This window comes from Takifugu rubripes, chromosome 17 (genome assembly GCF_901000725.2).
Source record: "Takifugu rubripes chromosome 17, fTakRub1.2, whole genome shotgun sequence".
NCBI classification, from domain to species: Eukaryota; Metazoa; Chordata; class Actinopteri; order Tetraodontiformes; family Tetraodontidae; genus Takifugu; species Takifugu rubripes.
Window position 1 is genome coordinate 14267475 of NC_042301.1, and position 21068 is coordinate 14288542.

Consider the following 21068-nt stretch of genomic DNA (forward strand, 5'->3'; position numbering starts at 1 on the left):
GTCGCATTAAAATTACGTCACAGGTCACGTTCACTCAGCTGTGCGGAGATAGAAAAGAAATTCATTCGAATTTCCCCCACCATTGATTTAGAACTTATTCTGTCCAAATGAGAGCACAGGCTGTCCATTAAACGTGAGTACGCGCAATACTGATCATTAACAGAATTAGGTATTATAATATTGTTACAAATTGTTTCTGTAAATGTCTAATACTAAATACTGTGCTATATGCTTTCTGTATTGACACTGCGGCGACGTTCATGTCATTCAGAGCGTTTTGTACTTATACTTTATATTCTGCATATAGATGAGGTAAATAGTAAAGATCTGTCGTTCCCATCACCAGTTCTCGACCCAGTGTCAAGATGAGCCCCCTCAGAGACGCACAGCTGGGGGCTTTCACCTTCTTTGCCTCAGCTCTACCTCATGATGTTTGTGGGAGCAATGGTCTCCCTCTTACCCCCAACTCCATCAAAATCCTGGGACGATTCCAAATCCTCAAGACTATGAGCCATCCCAGACTCTGTCAATACGTTGACATCTCCAGAGGCAAACATGGTATAAAGATATGATGTATTTATTTTTCTTAATGGCCTGATATGGCATTTTGCTATTTATCTGTTATGCTCTTCAATGTTAGTCCATCAATAACTTGTTTTATGTCATACATATCGTTATGATATTATCCTAGTTCTTAAAAAGTTAAAACATTAAAGAATTAGGAGCCCCTTAAATAATTGACTTTATTTTTTTTTAGATATTATCTTATTGGACAGAATTGCTAAGCTTGCTAATTGCTAAGAACACCATTTCGTTGGGATTGTTTTTGCATTCACACACAAAAAGCGAAGTTTATTAATCTTAATGCATTTGAATTTAGTCAGTTGTCTTTTCCCTGATGTTGACATCTTAATATACAGCATCTCTTGTTGTCTTCCTGCTTTGTAGAACGGCTGATTGTTGTTGCCGAGCACTATGAAAGCAATTTAAGTGATTTTCAAAAGCAGGGAAAAGCAGTCAGGTAAGATTATTATCATTCTTCTCCTCGTGTTATTGATCCACGTAATGGTGGAGGTGAAGACTAGCATCATTTGTTCTAAAATAGTAAGCTGCCATCTACTGGACTCTATTGGTATTTCTCGCAATTAAGTATTGAAGTTGTAAATAATTAATTTCTTCCATCTCTACTGGACCCTTCAGACAGGCTGGCTCATTGGTGGTTTTGTTTTTGGATGTTCTAGCCCAGAGAAGGTGCTACAGGTCGCCTATGAGGTCCTGGAGGGTCTGGAGTTCATGAACAAACACGGTCTGGTTCACAGGGCGCTTGGCGCACACAACGTTCTCATGGACTGCAAGGTCAGAACCAGCCGCTCTGTGTATCCCCCCTGTTAACGTTTCATTGGACTTTTAATCAGTGAACTGAATGATTACTTCTTCAAAGGCTTCCCATTTTAAGACAGATTATGTATTTTCAGGGAAACGTCAAGCTGGCGAAGTTCGGCCTTTATCACATGACTGACCACGGAGCTGATGTAGATTTCCCCATTGGGTACGCCCCCCCCTCCCCCAACACACACAAACAGTTTGTCACAGGCAGACATGCATTTTTTCCTCTCTGGAACTTTTCAACTGCTGAAACTGAGTTATGCGAGCTGTCTGTTCAAGGCCAAAGGTTTCACTCTGTCTGCTTGGTGTTTGTCCGACCATAACATTGATGCATTATGGGCTGTTTTCTTTTATATGAACAAGATGTAGATTTAAAAAAAAATTGGGGGAACTTTATTGTAATCTATTCATCATTGTGTAACCAAAGATGTAGTAATTCCCATGAATGTCCGAAAACCACGTTGGAAGATAAAGTTGAATACACGTCACCTAAATAATTAAAGGTTGCTATTAAAGCTGGAAAGACATCTCACCTTTCTTACATTAGGAGTACAGGGTAATCTTATTTATAGGCTTGCTAAATGATGTGCTTATCTGCACTGCAATCATCTCCCAGGTACCCAGCATACCTTGCTCCAGAGGTAATTGCTCAGGGCTGTTTTCACCCCAGTGACTCTTCCCATGATGAAGCTCCTCTTCCCTCAGGACCCAAGACTGATGTCTGGTCTCTCGGGGTTCTGCTCTTTGAATTATGCGCAGTAAGAATTCTTCATGAATTGCTTCATACTTTGTTTACTCGGTTTGAGACAAACGTCCTCTCCTGTTGCTGCGGTGTATTTCAGGGCAGACGACTCCTGCAGAATATTGATATAAGTGACAGGCTGAAATTCATTCTGAACTTGGGTGAGTGAGGATATATATATGTGTATGTGTGTGTATAGAATTTTTTATTTTTTTTTAACTTGGGCACGGTCAGGCTGAGTGAGAGCTAACACTGTTTGTCATTCCCAGGCTGCATGGATGACATTGTCACCGTCCTTGCCGAGGAACACGGTTGCCTGGATACCATTAAGGTAGAATCTAAATCACCGGCTTCTTTAAAGCTCAGAGGTTTCGTATCTATATGGAGATGATGATTAATGTTTGCTTTTATATATCTATTTTTTTATCATGTAAGCAGGTCATTAAGTCATAATATCCTTCTGACTGAGTTTATGTTAAAAATGATTTACCTGTATTGCTGCACTGCTGATGATGTCATCTTTTTTATTAGGATCTGCCCCCGAATGTTCTCGGGTTACTGAGGAAATGCTTGCTTTTTCTTCCATCTAAAAGGTTAATACAGATCCCCAAATCAAACAAACTGTCGAGTGTCTTCACAGCAGTGTGTTTTTCATCTATACAGCAGTTGTGTCGGTTTATTTATTAAAGACGAAGATGTAATTCCTTCTCCTCCAGGCTGACCCCTGCAGAGCTGCTGCGAGACCCCATCTTCAGCGGAATCTCCTGCCTCTACACGTCCTTCCTCAAACCTGTTAGCCTCTTCTCGTCCTCGCTGCGCTGTGCACATCTGGAACTCCCAGAAGACATCAGCGACCTCTGCAAAGGTCAGCAGCAGCCAAACAGAAATCCGGGCCTTTGACCTCCTCGACCAAATGCATTAAGATACAATCTCTAGACACAAAATTCGAGCCGCCGTTGCGACGACGCTGTTCACATCTCTGCGCAGACTGATGTCTTTTCTGTGGTTGTGTGCATTTGTTAGATGATGATGAAGAAGATTACCTGTCTGAGCGCGCCATAGACGAGGTGTACCACCTGTGGTGCTTGGCTGGGGGAGACCTGGAGAAGGAGCTGATCAACAAGGGGATCATCCAGTCTAAACCTCCCATCTGCACCCTACCCAAGTACAACATTGCACACATACTCTTTAGAAGACTGATGGTTTTAATATTATTGCACTGAAGCGTATCTGAAGGGGAGAATGTAAATCTGCTCTGCAGCTATCATAAACACACTCCCTTCTCATTAAACAAAGAAAAGAAAAGTGATACACTATCCCTGAAAGAATCTGTTGAAGTCTAAAATACAGCTGGACAAGCAGTAAAATGTACAAGACCAAAAAGATGAATTCACTCTCACCCGGTCCTCAGTTTTGTCCTGGAAGACGGGGAGTCATTCGGCCAGGGACGGGATCGTAGTTTCTTACTCGACGACACAACAGTGACGCTCTCGCTCTGCCAACTCCGAAATGTGAGCATGGACTCAGGTCTTGTATTCACAGAATATGTGTTTTATTGTAAGATTATATGTAAGATTCAGGTGGAAACCTATTGAGTTTTTAATGTTATTCTGTTACTCTAATTTGCAGAGACTGAAGGACGTAGCAGGGGAAGCCTATTACCCTCTTCTAGAAGATGAGTAAGCAGTCCCTCTCTGTTGTTCCTCTCCTCCTTCCCTCAGACCTGGCTTCAGCACCCTCTTTATTTTGGTAACATCTTATTCCGTCCACCTCTCCCTTCTTCAGGCAGTCGAGTCTCCCCCAGTCCAACAGCAGCAACGAACTGTCGGCCACCGTCACGCTGCCGCTCATCATCCGGGAGAGAGACACAGAGTACCAACTGAACCGCATCGTCCTCTTTGACAGGCTGCTCAAGGTCTGTGCTGGCATGCAAATTCAAGTCTGATCCTCACGTGATTCAACTGAGACATCACTGTTTTGTGATTTGCATTTTTCATCATCAGGCTTATCCTTACAAGAAGAACTTAGTCTGGAAAGAGGCCAGAGTGGATATCCCTCCTCTTGTTCGAGGGCTGGCTTGGGCCGCGCTGCTCGGCATTGAGGTGCTGGAAAATTAGAGTCCAGGATTGAGTTGAAAAACTGACGTTTTAACATCTTTTAATGATTTGTTGGACTCTGCACAGGGAGACATTCAGTCCAGATATGAGAGCATCGACAAGGACACTCCCATCCCCACAGACAGACAGGTGACATCCTCAAAGACAGCAGCCGTAATCTCCTGTATCCCTGTGGATTTGGTTCTTTAGCGGTAGTTTTGTGTGTGTTGCTGACAGATCGAGGTGGACATCCCACGCTGCCACCAGTACGACGAGCTGTTGTCGTCCCCCCAGGGTCACATCAAGTTCAGGCGCGTGTTGAAAGCCTGGGTGGTCTCCCATCCTGACCTGGTCTACTGGCAGGGTCAGTCAGTCATGTCAGCCTGGCGTGTCCTCTGGCTGTCTCTGTTATTGTTTTGGATTCTTGTTTCCCCTTCTCACGTCTCCTTGCAGTGGATGTAACCGAACACTAGGTGGTGCGCACGTCGCGTCACGCCTCTGCTTTTTCTTTCAGGATTGGATTCACTTTGCGCCCCATTCCTGTACTTGAATTTCAACAACGAAGGTCGAAATCTCTATTTTATCCCCTTAAATAGGTTTTTCAACCTTTTATCTCTAATTTCTTGATTTTTTCCCAACAACCCCAGCTCTGGCCTATGCCTGCATGTCTGCCTTCATCCCCAAATACTTGTACAATTTCTTCCTGAAGGACAACTCTCATGTCATCCAAGGTAAGAGAGGGACCTGGCAGTATGTGAGTTGATCACACAGCACTGATATCTTCTCTCAGCTCTTATCTCCAGCGATAAGCCAGACTGATCTGTTTTGGGGTTCTCTTTCCGTCCTATTCTAATGATGTTGATATCGGAGTAGAGCTTTGACAGACTTTCTGATAAACAGAGACTTTCACAGATGTGTAAAAGGAAAAACTGATGAAAATATGTCTATTTCCTATCACTGCACCTTCTCAGGGCAGACAGGATATGCAATATTCCCAGTATGTCTCCACCCTGACAGGGTGCAGCCCTCAAACCAGCGCTTGGAACTAGATTTACCCAGTCCTTCATCCTATAGGACTCTCATTGTTGGGGTCATTCTTGTCTCCACTCAGGGTGGCAGTGATCTTATCTGTAGGCATGTTTCTGCTTCTGTTCTCGGAGCACCACACGGTTTATCACCCTGAACTCGGAGTGAACTGCAGCTCTCTGACCAACCGTCATCGCGTTTAATATGAAAAGGCAGGATGGGCACGTTGAGTCCTGAAACCTGCCACCATAAATCAGAGCTATATTTACCTTCTTGTGTCATTACTCCGAACGTTTGAGCGGCTCTGTTTTTCCCAGGATAAACGAGCGGCTCTTAAATAAGCTGCTGCATCAAACTGGACTATTTTATTATTTTGGGTGACTTGAGCTGCTGTGGTTTTATTACAAGGTTTATAACTGTTAGTGTCATTCTTACATTTGTCCAAAAACTTTTTTCGTATACTTTTTTAGTACTTTTCCCTTTGTCCCAGTTTATTGTCCTTTGGACCTCTTCTCAATAATGATGTATTTTCGCTCCCCGCCTGAGTGGCCTTGGCTTTTTCTCTGTCCGTGCCCTTGCTGACTTCTTGAAACTTAATTAAAGGTTGAGCTCAGGAAGAAGGAAAAAAAAATTGCTGCCATATCTCAGGGACAGAAGGTGAGACTGGGACAGAATTTCACCTTCGCTCCGGCGTCGCTCGGAGTGACTTTGGCTGCTTTCGCAGCCGTATTTCAGAACTCGTCGCTTCCGCTCAGCTCTCATAAACAGTGTCTCTGACAATTGTCTAGCATGTGCTTGGTAGCTTGAGTTCCTCCAGCCTGTGTAACACTGCTCACTAAGTAATGTACGGCTGTGAGGCGGTAAATCTGCTACACTTATTGTCTCCACTGTAGCCGTCTCTCTTGTCAATGTGCTCAAATGCCACAGAAATCTAGCAGTTAGACTTTTTTTGTAACTTGTGGTTCAAAAGCAAATTATCATCAGCTGGCACCCAGCATCAGGCCCTCAGCTCAGTGTTGATTAAATTTCTGCCTCCGTGTTGTTCCTAAGCTGCGAAAAACTAATTTCAGCGCTTCTTAATGGAGTTTGCAGCTGAGTCACATCATTTAGAGATAGGGAAACAAATGAAACTGGAGCCCGCAGTGAAATGTCACATGTGATTCTTACGTGACTGATAAAGGCCCCGGCGCCACAGACCTCCTGAGCTCAGCGGGGAATGCAGCCATTAGCTTTCTTTTTCCACTGGCCGGCACCCCCGGAGAGCTCACTAATGTTTATCTCCCTGTTCAGAGCTTTCTGGTTCACTTACAGGCTAAATAAATTTGGACAAACAACATTATGCTTCCTAAGTTCCAGTTTGACATTAGATGCGTTTGTTTTTGATGCTGTCTGGTGATTCAGCAGTATTGATGTTATAACATTTGCTCAATGTTTGCACCCCCCCGTGAGTTGATATCTCTTAAAGCCCTACAGTGGGTTGTAAACTGTTAGGAATCACATAAACAATGGCTGATGTATTGACCCTTTGCCCTTTTGCCTGTGCTGCAGAGTATTTGACCGTCTTCTCCCAGATGATTGCCTTCCATGACCCGGAGCTCAGCAACCATCTGAATGAGATTGGCTTCATCCCAGATGTACGTTTCTCACATACATTCGTCCCGACAGGTTTATCGCACCATCCTGACGTTGCACATTGTTTTCCATTGTATGTTTACCCTCAGTTTTGGGTTCAAGAACAGTATGAATATACAGCTTTTGGACAGTTTTCTGTCCACCATTGTGGCGAGGGTCGCGTTCTCCCCATGGTCCAGCAGCGGTGATAAATATCTGCCGGGTGGGCTTAATGACTGTCCTCTGCCAGACTCAGCTTATTTCTTCTGCTTTCCCCACTTCTTTGTCTGGCTGCACAGCTCTGCTCAGTGAATGACAAGGTTAAAGTCTCTCTGGGGTGTCAGTCGGCGTTCTGATGAATAACCAACGCATGGCCTCTGGAACATTATCCAGACGAAAGAGACTCAGATATTTGCATCTTTAGAGGTTTTTTTGTATTCGGATGGAGAGTGAAAGCAAAAGGAAAGCTCCTGCTGATGAAACCGCTGCTTACGGGTATTTTTGCTCCTTAAAATAATACAAAGATTGCTTTGAACAGGTGCACCTTAACTGTGTTCCTCCCACTCTTCAAAAAACCCCAATACCCTCCACACGCCTCAGAATTGTCTCACCATTTAAAAAAAATTGGTTCTAAAGCCAAGATGACATTGGAACAGGCTTTGTTGACACAGCTGATGCTCTTAGTGTCCATCCCAGTAATTAAATGCAACAAATCACAAAGTCCCCTTTTCCTGTGAACTTGGAGGCCCGTGCAGACTGTTGCTCGGCTAATGAACACGCCAACAGACCACCAATGTCATTTTTCATACATACATGCCAGAGTGTGGCTCTATATACCTTCCAGAAGATTTTCTTTCTGCAGCCAGACGCAAAAGTAATCCCCGCCAGCATTTTGAGGGCTGAGTTCCAGAATTGCCTGTGGGCCACCGGCAGAGGATCAGATTGCTCGTGGCCAGCTGTTTAATTCAGACCATTCTCAGTTTGGCCACGCATCCCCTGGTGTCCTCTGCCATTTACGCCTACACTAATGCAATCAGGCCATTCTAACAGCGCCGTTGCCGAGCCGCCGAGTTCTAGTCTGGAACTGGGATGCTCTGCAGTTCCGTCCCAAAACAAACACCCTCGGATACACACCAGTTCTGATAAACAGTCAGCAATTAACTGTCAGTGAACCGGTTGCGATAAGCTCTGGATCAGCTTCAGGGCTCTCATTTACACCACTGCAACACCGGTGAAGCACTATTGTAGTATAAAAAAGGTCTAATAATGCCACTCACGCTTCATTGAGCGTATTTGTCATGCGACACGATTGTGGTGTGCAGAAGAGCAGCTCAGCATGCTGCAGCGAACAGGAGCTTGTTGTCAGGCGCACAGAGCACGTCAGAGACAGCCACACACACTCTCCAGTCACACACTTTCACCACTTCCATGCTTGGACTGGGTAAGGAAACTCAGCAGTCAGACTAATGACTAAATTCCTCAGCAAATTTGACATTTCAAAGTCGATTCTGAGACTGAAGGACGCTGTGATGCCGTTTCTGACATTCACCTCACCTACAAGCGCGACCTCAGTGAGGCTCTCTTCCCTCAACACTCTGATGTGGCGATTTTTAAGTAACAAAAATCCATTTGTGTGAATAAAAATTCACAAGCGACTCCCTCCAGTTGGTGGTGGGTGCAGCCAGAGTAGACGCGTGCATCTCCTGCATGTCATTTTCAGCTCCAGCACATGTAAACCCCCGCAGTTTTTAACATTGTTAAAGCTAACGCAGTCTTACAGAGCCATGACAACACCAGCCAGCAATTCCCAGGTCTCCTACCAGATGGTATATACTGTATATCTGTGTGTGCGTGCATGTGTGTGTGCTGTATAATTTCATTTTTATGCATTTCCTCTTGGGGGAAAATGTGAATTTTAGAGGGAGAGAGAAGGTTGGATGATCAGACTGGTATAATGAGCCCCATCGTTAACTTTCTCCCCATTGTGTAAAAACCAAACTCAGCGGTTTGATCTTAAGCAGAGTTTCTGTTTTTTTTGTTTTTTTTACGAGGCCCCAGAGAAGAACGCCCAAGTGTGCTACATTTCTGAAACATAAATTGTCCCTCGTGTTCGCCTGCAGATCATCTTTTCATTTGTTTTCTTCTAAAAACAGAGTCCACTACGACAAAAATGGGCTAACATCTTTCTTTTTGCCACACAGCTTTATGCCATTCCCTGGTTCCTGACTATGTTTACACGTAAGTAGCCTGGTTTTATACACTGTTGTGTGTTGTTCAGCTTTGACTTCAGACAAATCCATTCCAGCGTTTCCGTTCTTTTTGTCTCTCAGTGAACTTTAATTCACCCGCTAATTAATGAAACTGGAGAACAAAAAGTCTTCCTGTCCTCGGACATCTCTTTTTATCTTGTTTTTCTTTCATCTGCATACATGGAATTACCAGAAACTAGAATGCTTATTTAAAACAGAAGCTTTCAACTATATGAGTAATAATTTAATAAATTCATTATTTATAAAATCAGTAACTGGCAGGAGATGGTGTCAGAACTGTCTGATCCCTAAGCTGGAATTTTTCATTAGGTGCGACCCTGCATCAGGATGTTTTGTTCTACACACACACAAACGCGGGGGGTGTGATGTGTGACCCTTTTACTCATCGTCCGACCCCTGGGGGGGGGTGGAGGGGTTCAGTATTCAGACTCGTCCCTCTGACTGCTGATGTCCTCCATCCAATGTGAGACAAGGTTGGATGGTGACGCCCTCAAACACACCGCACTGTCACAAGCAGTGCAGGGAGCTTCCATTGCACAACCTGCTGATTTACAGGCTGTTATGATGGCGGGGGGGCTCTCGTGTTTTATGAGTGTGTAGCCTAGACTTAATATATTTGGGAAAATGCAGGAAGGCTCACATAAAGTCCAATGTGACCCTCCATTCAGAGGGTCAACTATAGGACTGCCTTGGTTTTCCATGAATTTTATCATCATTTAGACAATAAACAATTTTCATATACAGATTTGTGTCTCATTGGAGGATTTTTGAATGTTTCACATTCAGGTAACCTCTGGTTATTTTAACTGTTGAGGGTCATGATATTAGCATTCAACTCAAATTTGCTGTGGAGAAAATGGACTGAACTTTAACTTTTGGCTTTACCATATTTGGTTGTGAAATTGGATAACCGTTTAAAAAGACATTGGATGACTTCAAATTGAGAGGGACTAACAATAACCTGTTTATTACAGTATGTAAGCCAAGGCATTAGTGGTGGATTTCACATAGGTGTCTGGTTCTCTCCTTTCATACCTGGATTAGGTTCACCTCTTTTTGTAGGCAAAAGAGGTGAACATTAAAGGTGTATCTATACTGTAATGGTCCCACTGTGATTGCAACAAAATCTTTAACATTAGTTTGATTTGTTCATCCTTCTTTTAGATGTGTTTCCACTACACAAGATCTTCCACCTGTGGGACACGCTGCTGCTGGGGAACTCCTCTTTCCCCTTCTGCATCGGCGTGGCCATACTGCAGCAGCTCAGAGATCGCCTCCTGGCTAACGGCTTCAATGAGTGCATCCTGCTGTTCTCAGACCTACCTGGTGAGAATTTACCGGGGTTTATCTGGGTACATTTCACTCTGTGGGTAGACCTAATCACCACATCTATCATTTATCTTCTACATGTGTACAGAACAGAAAAAAAGTAGCGTAAACCTCATGTAAATGATGTTTGTCAGCCTCCGGCTTTGCAGAACTGGACAGTTCTTCATCGCCTGGAGCGCCACGATGTGTTGATGTGCGTGAGTTAATGATCCTCCAAGTATGCAGCTCTGCACTTGCTAAGCTGCCGGCAGGGTGCATGCACACGTTGTCCTGTTCAGTACGCCCACATCACCCTCTATTCTTCTCAGTTACCGTCTCCATTCAGGGGGTCAACTGTAGGATTAAAAATTCACATTTCTGCCGTTACTATTGAACACCAGATCAGGAGCCTCCCCTCGAATATTATACTTCTTTAAACAGACTCAACCAGGTTGAAATGTCACACCCGAGGGTTTGAAACCTGCAGGAAACCTTTAGCTTTGTCCCCAAATGCTCTGGAAGTTTTAGAGCATAACCTATCAAACCTTAAGTCAAGCCAAAGATACAAGAGACAAAGATACATTTTATTTTTTTAACTAAAAGTCAGCAGAGGGTTTTTAAACCGTCAACTTTCATAGCCGATGCAAGAGAAATAATTCTGCCTCCTTTTTTTCCTCCAACCACTGGGGAAATGCATGTATAAGTACATTGCACTGTTGTGTAAATATAGTCCTTTAAGCAGCTTTCGAGGCAGACGCTGACACGCCGTCTCGGGATCTTTGATCCGGGCGCAGCCCGAGAGAAGACGACTCCTTTCACTGCTGCTCTCTTTTCCGCGGCACTAAAAGTGATTACTTCAGCAAAGTGACTGTGACACAGAATCCCAGAGCAGCATTCATAATGCATGAATCCAGATTCAACCTCTCACCTGAGGGATGCTTCCAAGTCCACCAGTGGTACAAAACGCTTCCCGTCCCTCTTCCAGTCATTACAACATCTCTGGGCTTGAGATCGTCAGGAGACGTCACAGTAGGCACACTCTCTGTAAACAAAGACCCTCTTTTATTTAGCTGCACGTCACCATTTTACACTGCACAGGTCCGACATGTGCATGTGCAGAAGGAGCAGGTTTTCCTTATAAAGTTAAAATATGTTGGCTGCAGTCAGCCTCTCTGGCACGGTTTCCTGAGAGCCGCTAGCGCTGCCAGCTCGTGGCCGTACATCACTGCCAGCCTCATTATCGCAGCTTGTGTATACCTGCGGAGTTACTGCTCTTTCTATATTAGGAAGGAATTCTGGGCTGTGCGCTGACCTCACACAGCACTTGTTTTCTTTGTGTTCTGCCACACAGGGACTGCTCATCTATACCTTGTTCAAGAGCGGCTGCTCATTCTTCTAGCTCTGTAAAGACAAACACTGATATTATACCATGTTTAATCCCTAAAGATGGATTCTGAGCATCAATCAAGAATCTCAATGATCCAATGATTGCTCGCTGGTGGCGAGGCTGTATATGTCATATCACACAGGCACGCACAGTCCTGGCTTTTTATAGCCGCCACCTGCAACTTTTCTCCATCCAGCCCTCAGAAATATAATGCAATTATCGTCAGGCTGACATTTGAGCAGATTTCACATGCTGCACAAGCGTCTTACCACAGGAACGGCACGCAAAGGGCCCAAAACATACACCCAGCTGCTGGCTGCACATCAGAAAACGGAAAGAAACTTTCTTGGCGTGTTAAAAAAAAAAAGGAAACCTTATTCAAATGACCTTGTTCCTCTCCAGTCCTGCCTGAAACTGCTGGAATAAAAGTTGATGGTCACAATAACGTTACAGGAGGGCGGCTTTTAAATGATTCAGATACACACACTCTTTATTCCTCCTCTCAGGCACTCAATAAGGCCAGTAACAATCATTCTTAGTGACAAGCCTATTACACATAACACCGGGAAGTCTATAGGTGCCAATATTCCAACAAAGAAGAGAGGTTTAGATTTATGGGGGGTGGAGAGATCATAAGGTCACGTTCAACCCGCTTCTTAATGTGTCAGAAGAACTACGTGTGCTATAAATCAATAGTCTTCTTCATTTAGTTTCACATTAGAATAGCCCCCCTGAGTCCCCAAGCTGCCATGGAAGGCTAAAGAAAAGCTCAGTTATTCCCGATTAAGCCTGCAGGATGATTCAGACTCTGAAACAAAATTCAATAGGAAATGGCTAAAAGTTGATGCAACATTCAAGATTCAATAGGAAACGGGTAAAAGTTGCTGCAGAACGCTGCCCCGGAGCCAGCGATATATTCCAACCTGCCAGTTTGCCGATGAATCCGATATTGTGATTCTCATTTACCGGCTGGTCCGTAGCCTTCGGTGATCTATAACTCGATCTTGTTTGGAGACCTCATCGATTCACGGCGGACCTGCGGGACTCCTCGCCTGACGGAAAGTGCACGTTTACTGATGATGCAGCTGCATTTGGCTTCACGGGACATTAGCATCTGTCTGAGCGGGCAGAGCCGGGAACAGGACTGATGAGCTGTAGTCAGAGACGTTCGGGGGGGCTGAAAGGGCTCGAGGGGGGGTTGCCGAACACAGGGACACCTGCGAAACATGAGCGGAACAGAAGCAGAAGGGCTTTGCGATCAATTTTCTATTTTCTATTCATAGTTATAGTCTAAAAGAGAGTACAGCCCAAAGGTTTGGTTTTAGTATTTCACACAATTCTTCTTAAAGTTAAATGTGCAACTGGTGACCTTTCCCTGCTGGTTAACTAAAAATCGTGTTATTCCCGTTACGGATTCTCCCATCCTAATTTAAACACCTTCGGAAAGGCAGGAGGGTCGTTAGTCACAAAGCAATAGCATTTCAGGCATAATTACTCTTGTTTCTTTGTAAATGGAGGTAGAATTTTACAGGTTCAATACAACCATTTGGCATCATCTGCTTTGTTTTCTTCTTTCTATTTCCAACAAAACTTTATTAACTTCATTTAGAACCCAGGATTTGTTTTGCCTGTCAGCTGCTGCTTACTCCATATCAGCACTGTCACAACTGCTTATTTACTTATTGATCCAGTTTACATTTACAGCAACGATGCTCATTAATAAAGAATGGAAGCAATGACAGCTTAGCCACTGGGACTTGTTTTCAACTGGATTTGATGGGCAGGTGAAAAAAAACAGTAACAAAACATAAAACCCATTAAAACAATTTATATTTTGAATTAATCAGGTGTTACAGTTGCCATTTATTCTGCATGTTCTGCTTAAAAGCAGGAAGTGGGACATAATCCTTTACTGTGGGCCACCACAAGTGGCGCTCACTGTGCCTCATTGTTGCTTATTGATTCCATTTTTTAAAAAATGGAATCAATAAAAAAAATTACTTGAAATCGTTTCCAATCTTCATTTAGCTCAATCGATATCTCCACAAACGCGCTCCCTGTTTTTAAATCAATTTACTAAATTCAGCAATATCTCAAATAATCTACCTTTCTTTTGTGTGAGAAAAAAAAGTTCCAGATCATCTCAAACACTCAAAATATGTCTGAATCCCCTCTTAAATAGTTTGTCCTTGGAATGCCCAGTTGGGCGCGGGGCTCGTTAAAACCAAGATCAATCTTCCCGTCACCGTTCCTGCCTGTTTTAGCTGCCGCACCAGCTATTGCGCGGGGCGTTCATGGCCCTGGGGAGGGAAAATAGGCCCCCCCCGGCTGCTTGTGAGCCTGTCTGTAAGGAATCTCAGACCACCTGTGTGTTTTCCGCTGGAATGAACCTATTACCGTGTCTGTGAGGTCCCAGCCCACGAGAGCTGACAATCCCTACAGCTTGATGGTGCTTGGGTGTGTGTGTGTGTGTGTGTGTGTGTGTGTGTGTGTGTGTGTGTGTGTGGAGGGAGGGAGGGAGGGAGGGAGGGAGGGAGGGACATCTATTTAATTTCACTTGAGCTTTGGCAAGGCGCAGGTCATGCCAAAGAACACTTATTAGCCGGATTTCTTATTATCCCTGAGAAAAGGCGAGTGAATGAGAGGCTGTCAGTGCAAAGGAGTGTGAAGGGAAGAATTCCTAATTTACCCAAATCCTTGGCTAATCCAGTGAGTCCCTGTTCCATAATCCTCTGTATTTTCCAGCGTGAGCAGTGGGAGATGGAGGTGCACCTCTGGTGATGCTTTGGAGAACACTGGGAATCCACTCGGGTTAAAGAGCTGTGATAAAGAGCGGGAAGTTATTTTTGTATCTTAAACTGAGTGGACGCTTAAGAGCTTAATGGGAACAAAATGCCAAGGTCAAGCTTGGTTTTTGCAGCTAAATCTCCCACTCTGCCTTTTTCATAATCTCCCATTATTTATGTGTTATTCAAGGGAAAGACTCCCGCTTTTACCCTCTCATTAATTCATTATCTCAAGCAGTTGTCACTTTCTGCCTTATTCTTTTCAAGTGGAACGTCTTGACCACTATTGATCTGCATTTCTTTGAAAATTCAGCGCAGTGTTGAGATAATCCAAGGCATTTTCCCTGCCCCGGCGCTGCCAGCAGGCTACGGCTCGAGGAAAAAGTTGAATTTTCCTGAAGGAATTTTCCTTTTAATTTGGTACGGCGATCAATTTGGTCTGGAGGGTGAACGGATTCAAATTCAGAGGTCAAAGGTCACCGCAAAACGAATGCTTTGCATAAGATAGGAATAAGACTCCCTTTTTAGAAAGAACATGTCCAGTTATTTGCTATTCAATGACTTGATGCCGCATGTGGAATATTTAGAATGGATAAGGTCACGATCGACGTGACCTTAATCCACTTTATATAAAAATGCATTTACGGACTTATTCCCTGCGTGGCAACACAAGCTAGGATTAACTCACGCTTTCATGCGGGAATCACATCCGTTCTGATCAAATGTGAGCTTTTCCAACTTTTCCTCCTTTCCCAGCCAGTTCAGAGAGGGGGTTTTTTTGTTTTTAATTTTATTTGAAAACCTCAGTCGCTGCAGTTTGCTGAAATACTCCGACCAGTCTGTCAAACACAAGTAACCACACTGCGGTACCATTAATTTACCTTTCTTGGCCGTGATTGTGCATTGCAGTGTCACTGCGGTGTGCGGTAACCGCTCTGTTAATCATTATCAAACCAATCTGGGCAACGCGCTGCAGATGAAGCTATAATTTAATCACAAAGTGACACGTGGGTGTGTCCCGGAGTCAGAGTTACATGGGGTGATTATCCTCAGTCACGCAGGTGATGAGGACTGGATGGCGTCCTGAAGACATGCTTGAATTGGGTGGTCAAAGCTTCCCGTGACTGCACCTTTTGTTAGACTTGTGTTGGCACAACACAAAGTGGGAACGTCTGGCAGTCGCACACATCACACACGGATTTGAAATTCAGCTGTGAAAATATGAGGAAATCCTCCGAGATGTTCTGACGCTGATAACAGAGCACCTGGAAGATCTAATCATGAGGGATTTAGTCACCTGGACACGTGTGTCTTTAAAAGTAGAGCTACTTTGTCCATAAGTTCATGTTTTCACAGCATTCCCCCCCTTTGTTGTGTAGAAATTGACATCGAGCGATGCGTTCGGGAATCCATCAGCCTGTTCTGCTGGAGTCCGAAGAGCGCTACGTACCGACAGCACGCTCAACCCCCGAAGGCAACCACCGACAACGGCTTCGGCAAAACGCCAACATATTACAGCTCTGAATACCAGGACATGCCCAAGACCGACCTGGTGAGTTTTACAAACAAAGCTTTTCTCTGTCAACACTGAATGAAGAGGCAGCCTGTTGGAATGTTTTTCTTGGTGTTTTTCCTTGTGGGAAAAAGCATTTCAGCTCAGCTCAGGTTGTTTTTGCTCGTAATAACTGGGTTAACGAGCGACTTCGGTTCCATTTTACACTCCTCCAGGCCTCGTCACGGGTCTTAATATAAGTGCTTCATGAGGATAAAACAGGACTTAACAGGAAATGAATTTGACGCAGGATTGGTCTTTGCTGAAATGCTGTGCAAAATCTGCATTTCAAATCAGTTAATTTTGCATTTTTAGAAAAATTAATTTTAGATTCATAATGTTAATTAAAAATAATAATGACTCATACTGGCAATATCTTGTATTTTGTACCATAATGGATGTTAATCGGAAAGTAAATCCATGTTAAAACTTTATGTCAGGGTAATGTCCTGTCTATCAAAATTCATGGCATTTCTTAAAACCGCCATTATTTAGTAACGGTACAGTTCACATAAAAATACCCCCCCCCCCCCTCCCGATTAATGCATTTAAAGTGTCTTCAATTTTTATTTAAAAAGGCTCTATGACTTGAACAAAGCTGCACAGTCAGCTGTTTTCAAGATGTCTTCACTGATGCTTAATTGACCTTCACAAAGGCCGTTTCATCACCACATTATGCCAGTCGTATCTGTGATTTCTCACTCTGCTGCAGAGATTACAGGAATAGATGGGCGGAGGCATTGATCCATAGCACGCACCCGTGCGCTCGCACGTGCATGAGCGCGTTCGTGCGCACTGGAACTTTGCTCTCATAATTCTCAGCTTGTTATTCCACATGCTGACGCAGGTTAGTGCCTCACCTGCAGGCTGAAAATAATCGTTCATAAATTTAACAGAAATAGAATTTGGTGTGTGTGTGTGTGTGTGTGTGTGTGTGTGTGTGTGTGTGTGTGTGTGAGTGTGAGTGTGTGTGTGTGTGAGTTATGGATGGAAAACAGGCTACTTCCTGACAAAAATCTGTATTTATTAAGTAATGTTTTTTTTCATTTCTAAGTTCAACCAAACTCAGATGCTCTTGATTATAAACCATCCTCAACAACCTTTTGAAATAGGCTTATTTGCCTCGTCAGACAGGTAATCTGTGGGAGCTTTGGGACAAACATCGGGAGGGTTATTCCACTATTCAAGGTAGTTTTCTCTGTCAACTGGACTGGGTTTCTTCTCTTGAAGACGTTTCGCCTTCTATCCAGAAGGCTTCTTCAGTTCTGAAATCGCTGGGGAGAGAGCTTGAAAATATATAGCCCCTGTGGACCATTAGCATGCTAATGATCTGGGTGGTCACCTGAGAGTCGTTAGCAGGGTCGTTGGTCGGGTCGTTCACCTAGTTTCTGTTGAGGTGTCTCCCCTTTGTCTGCTGGATCACATGGTGGTGAGTCACTGGGTCTCCTGGAATGGTGTGGATGTTTGTTTTGCTGTTGGAAGGAGTGGAGGACTGCATTGTATGTGGGTGACAGGAAGTGCCTCAGGCCACCACCTCTGTTTAAGGATGGTTTTTCCAATTTAACATGGATAGCTTCCTTGACCCCCCTTTCAAACCAGCGGTCTTCTCTGGCCAGTATCCTTACTTGGCTGTCCTCGAAGGAGTGCCCACTCTCCTTTAGGTGTAAGTGGACTGCTGAATCCTGACCCGAAGAGGTGGCCACTGTACAGCATAAACAACATTACTTTGTTTGGGTCTTGGTGTCTTGTCCTTTGGGTGTACTAACCTCTGTCTGAGAGTGTTGCTGGGTTTGAAATGAACCGGTATGTCGTGTTTCTGGAGGATCCTCCTAAACTTCTCTGAGACTCCGGACAGGTAGGGGATGGAAACGCTGCGGCGTTTGTTTCTCTCCTCCTCTCCTTTGCTGAGGTCTCGCTTTCTTGAGGTCCTGGTGAAGGCCCAGTCTGGGTAGCCGCATGTTTTGAGAGCTGTCTTAATGTGGTCCTGTTCCTTCTTTCTGCCTTGGGATGTGGTGGGTATTTCTCTGGCCCGGTGTTGGAGAGTTCTGATCACTCCCAACTTGTGTTCCAGTGGGTGGTGAGAGTCAAACTGGAGGTACTGGTCGGTATGTGTAGGTTTTCTGTAGACTTCGATGGTGAGACTTCTGTCCTCAGTGATCTTGACTGCGCAGTCCAGAAAGGCCAGACTGTTTCCTTTTACATCTTCCCGGGTGAATTTTACATGCTCGTCTGTTTTGTTGAGGTGATCAGAGAACGCTTCCAATTCTTGTGTTTGAATTTTGACCCAGGTGTCATCCACATACCTGAACCAGTGGCTTGGCGCAGTTCCTGTGAAGGATGTCAGGGCCTGGGATTCCACCTTCTCCATGTATAGGTTGGCAACTATGGGGGATACTGGTGAGCCCATGGCACAGCCATGTTTCTGCCTGTAGAAGCCTCTGTACTGGAAATAGGTGGTGTTCAAACACAGGTCCAGCATGGTGCAGATTTGGGCCGGTGTTAAGGTTGTTCTTTCTGTAAGATTCTTGTCCAATAGAAGGTGCTTGTGGATGGTGTCTATGGCGCTGGCGGTGGGGATGCACATGAAGAGTGACGTGACATCATAAGATACCATAGTCTCTTCTGGAAGTAGTGTGAGTCCACTGACTTTTTGAGCAAAGTCTTGGGAGTTTTTGATGTGGTGTGGGGTGTTGCCAACCATGGGCGACAAGATGGAGGCCAAGTATTTGGAAATGTTGTAGGTTACAGAATTGATGCTGCTTACTATGGGTCTGAGAGGGGTCCCTGGTTTGTGGATCTTGGGCAATTCCACTATTAGCCTTAGCAGTTCCTTCTAGTGATGGGACGAGCGACACTGGTGCGTCAACACTGTGCTGAGAGCTCGAGAGTGAAACCCCGTATCGGTGCGTGTATCGCTTTAAGAAAGAATCACGTGACCGATACAGGAATTGTATCGTTTGGATGTGCCGCGCCAAAGTGTGTTTATAACGAAACTAACTGTATCGACATGTCGTGGGTTTGTTGGATGGAGTTTTGCAGTTGTGCAATTATGGATCGTAAGAAGTTTTCCCCCAGTGTGGAATTTTGATCTTGTGACTCCAAACAAGGGAAATCTTTTTCTCCTTTGAGCATTGGCAATTGGCAGATACTCGTGAGAGAACCAGAAAACTTATCCACATCTGCATCAACTTGCACTTAAAACTCTCTGCTCACCATCGTCATCTGCACCGTGTGAAAGAGTATTTTCTAAGGCTGGGGAGCTGGTGTCTAAGAGGAGAAATCGCCTTGGAGCAAACTTTTACCTGCAATCATTTTATAACTACTGCAGGGGTCACTATCGGGTGACCAACACAGTATCAATACATTGCCGACACAGTTTGTGTAGTGTGTCAGTACACTCCTTGAGGTATCATCGTCCCATCACTAGTTCCTTCACCACGTCTGGTGTGTGTTTAAGACCGCTGCTTTGTTGAAACCTCATCCAAAACTCACGACTTTCTAAAGGATTTTACTCCTCCCTCTTTCCATTTTCTCTGTTTAAAACCAGTCTCACTGGCAGAGAAACAGCCTCGCAGCTTAATGTGGCCTTTGATGCATTTAGAATTTATATCTTCTCACCTCCAAACTCTCTAAACAGGCATTTGTACATATACCTAATTATTCGTCCAGTTTGGGGATCTGTAACTGCTTGAAAAAGCTCTTTTGCCGACTTGTTTAATGCACGTCTGCTACTTTCAGATCAATGCTGAGCTCCACGGCCTTTGCAGTGTTTGTTTCTACTGCTGTGCCACACAATCAGAGATGGATCAAAGTTCTTTTTCAGCGGAACCAAAAGCCAGCGGCAGATAGAACTCCAAAATCAATGAATTAAATGAATGAATTAAAAAGCAACACTGCCAATGCAATTCCATTCTGGAAACAAGGTTCCGGGAGCTCTTTGTTCCACGGTGACGGGATAAAATCGCAGCTTCTGCATCTCTGACACGCATCTCCGGTTCCACCACAGACCAGAGCTGCTGTCGTTTGATATAATCGAGGCTTTTTGACAGTGGAAAGAGGATGACAGAGGATGAAATTTGTAGGCTGTGAAAGGACGAGACAACAGTTTGAGCCACGGAACCAGTCGGGATGGATTTCTTGGCCAAGATTGTGCACTGCAGTGTAACCGCTCTGTTAATTGCTACTACCAGTCTCAGCAGAGTGCTGCACATTAGGCACAACCGCGTTTTTGTGGTTTGCGTCTCATATTTCAAGACAAACAACGTGAGCAACGGTTCAGATATCTTCTTCAGAACCAGTAAATAGGAAAATCTTTTCATAAAATAGATAATATGTGTGTGTGTTAGAATAGTGCTGCACGTTAAGCATAATGGTGTTTTTGTGGTTTGTGTGCCGTGTTATGATCATCAACGCGCAGAATAAATGGCACGCGGGTGTGTCACAGTTACATGAGGTGAATATTCTCAGTCATGCAGATGATGGGAGGTGTGGAAGACATTCTCAAGGCGTCCTGTTAGTAGCGTGAAATTAACAGCTGTTTATCAGTGTTCAATCTGAAACCGATTTGCCTTCGTTTCCTTATTATCATTTTCAATGTGTAACTAAGCTTGTTAAGTCTTATTATTCCCATCACAGGGGAAATGAAACTCAATAATTTCAGCGTGAATTAAATACTGATGTCTAAACAAGGAGATTTGCCCTGTCGCACTAAATTTACATTCTGATCTCCTTCATATTTAACCAACATTACATTAAATTGCACTCTAGACAGAGGGAGATACACAAATAACAGCACACTTTATCAGTGTGTCCATGCTACCAGCATTTAAGCTAATTGGCTGGAGTACAGATAATTGGACAGTTCATTCTTCTTCCTGTGAAGCTAGAGGGCAGGAAGCAGTGGA

The 21068-nt window shown here is 44.2% G+C and overlaps 1 protein-coding gene across 1 annotated transcript in view; it reads left to right on the top strand.

The window, feature by feature from the left end:
* tbck (TBC1 domain containing kinase) overlaps nt 1–21068 on the top strand; it is a 26783-nt gene continuing 5715 nt past the window's right edge. Inside the window, exons 1-23 of the mRNA XM_003972389.3 lie at nt 1–133; nt 347–558; nt 949–1021; nt 1242–1356; nt 1476–1549; nt 2003–2144; nt 2229–2289; nt 2398–2459; nt 2660–2721; nt 2845–2993; nt 3152–3293; nt 3540–3639; nt 3758–3807; nt 3914–4043; nt 4132–4230; nt 4312–4374; nt 4462–4588; nt 4739–4789; nt 4872–4955; nt 6799–6884; nt 9063–9099; nt 10296–10457; nt 15992–16164. Of these exons, the coding sequence (XP_003972438.1) occupies nt 366–558; nt 949–1021; nt 1242–1356; nt 1476–1549; nt 2003–2144; nt 2229–2289; nt 2398–2459; nt 2660–2721; nt 2845–2993; nt 3152–3293; nt 3540–3639; nt 3758–3807; nt 3914–4043; nt 4132–4230; nt 4312–4374; nt 4462–4588; nt 4739–4789; nt 4872–4955; nt 6799–6884; nt 9063–9099; nt 10296–10457; nt 15992–16164 (2235 nt within the window). The 5' untranslated portion in view covers nt 1–133; nt 347–365. The remainder of the gene's footprint in view (nt 134–346; nt 559–948; nt 1022–1241; nt 1357–1475; nt 1550–2002; nt 2145–2228; nt 2290–2397; nt 2460–2659; nt 2722–2844; nt 2994–3151; nt 3294–3539; nt 3640–3757; nt 3808–3913; nt 4044–4131; nt 4231–4311; nt 4375–4461; nt 4589–4738; nt 4790–4871; nt 4956–6798; nt 6885–9062; nt 9100–10295; nt 10458–15991; nt 16165–21068) is intronic.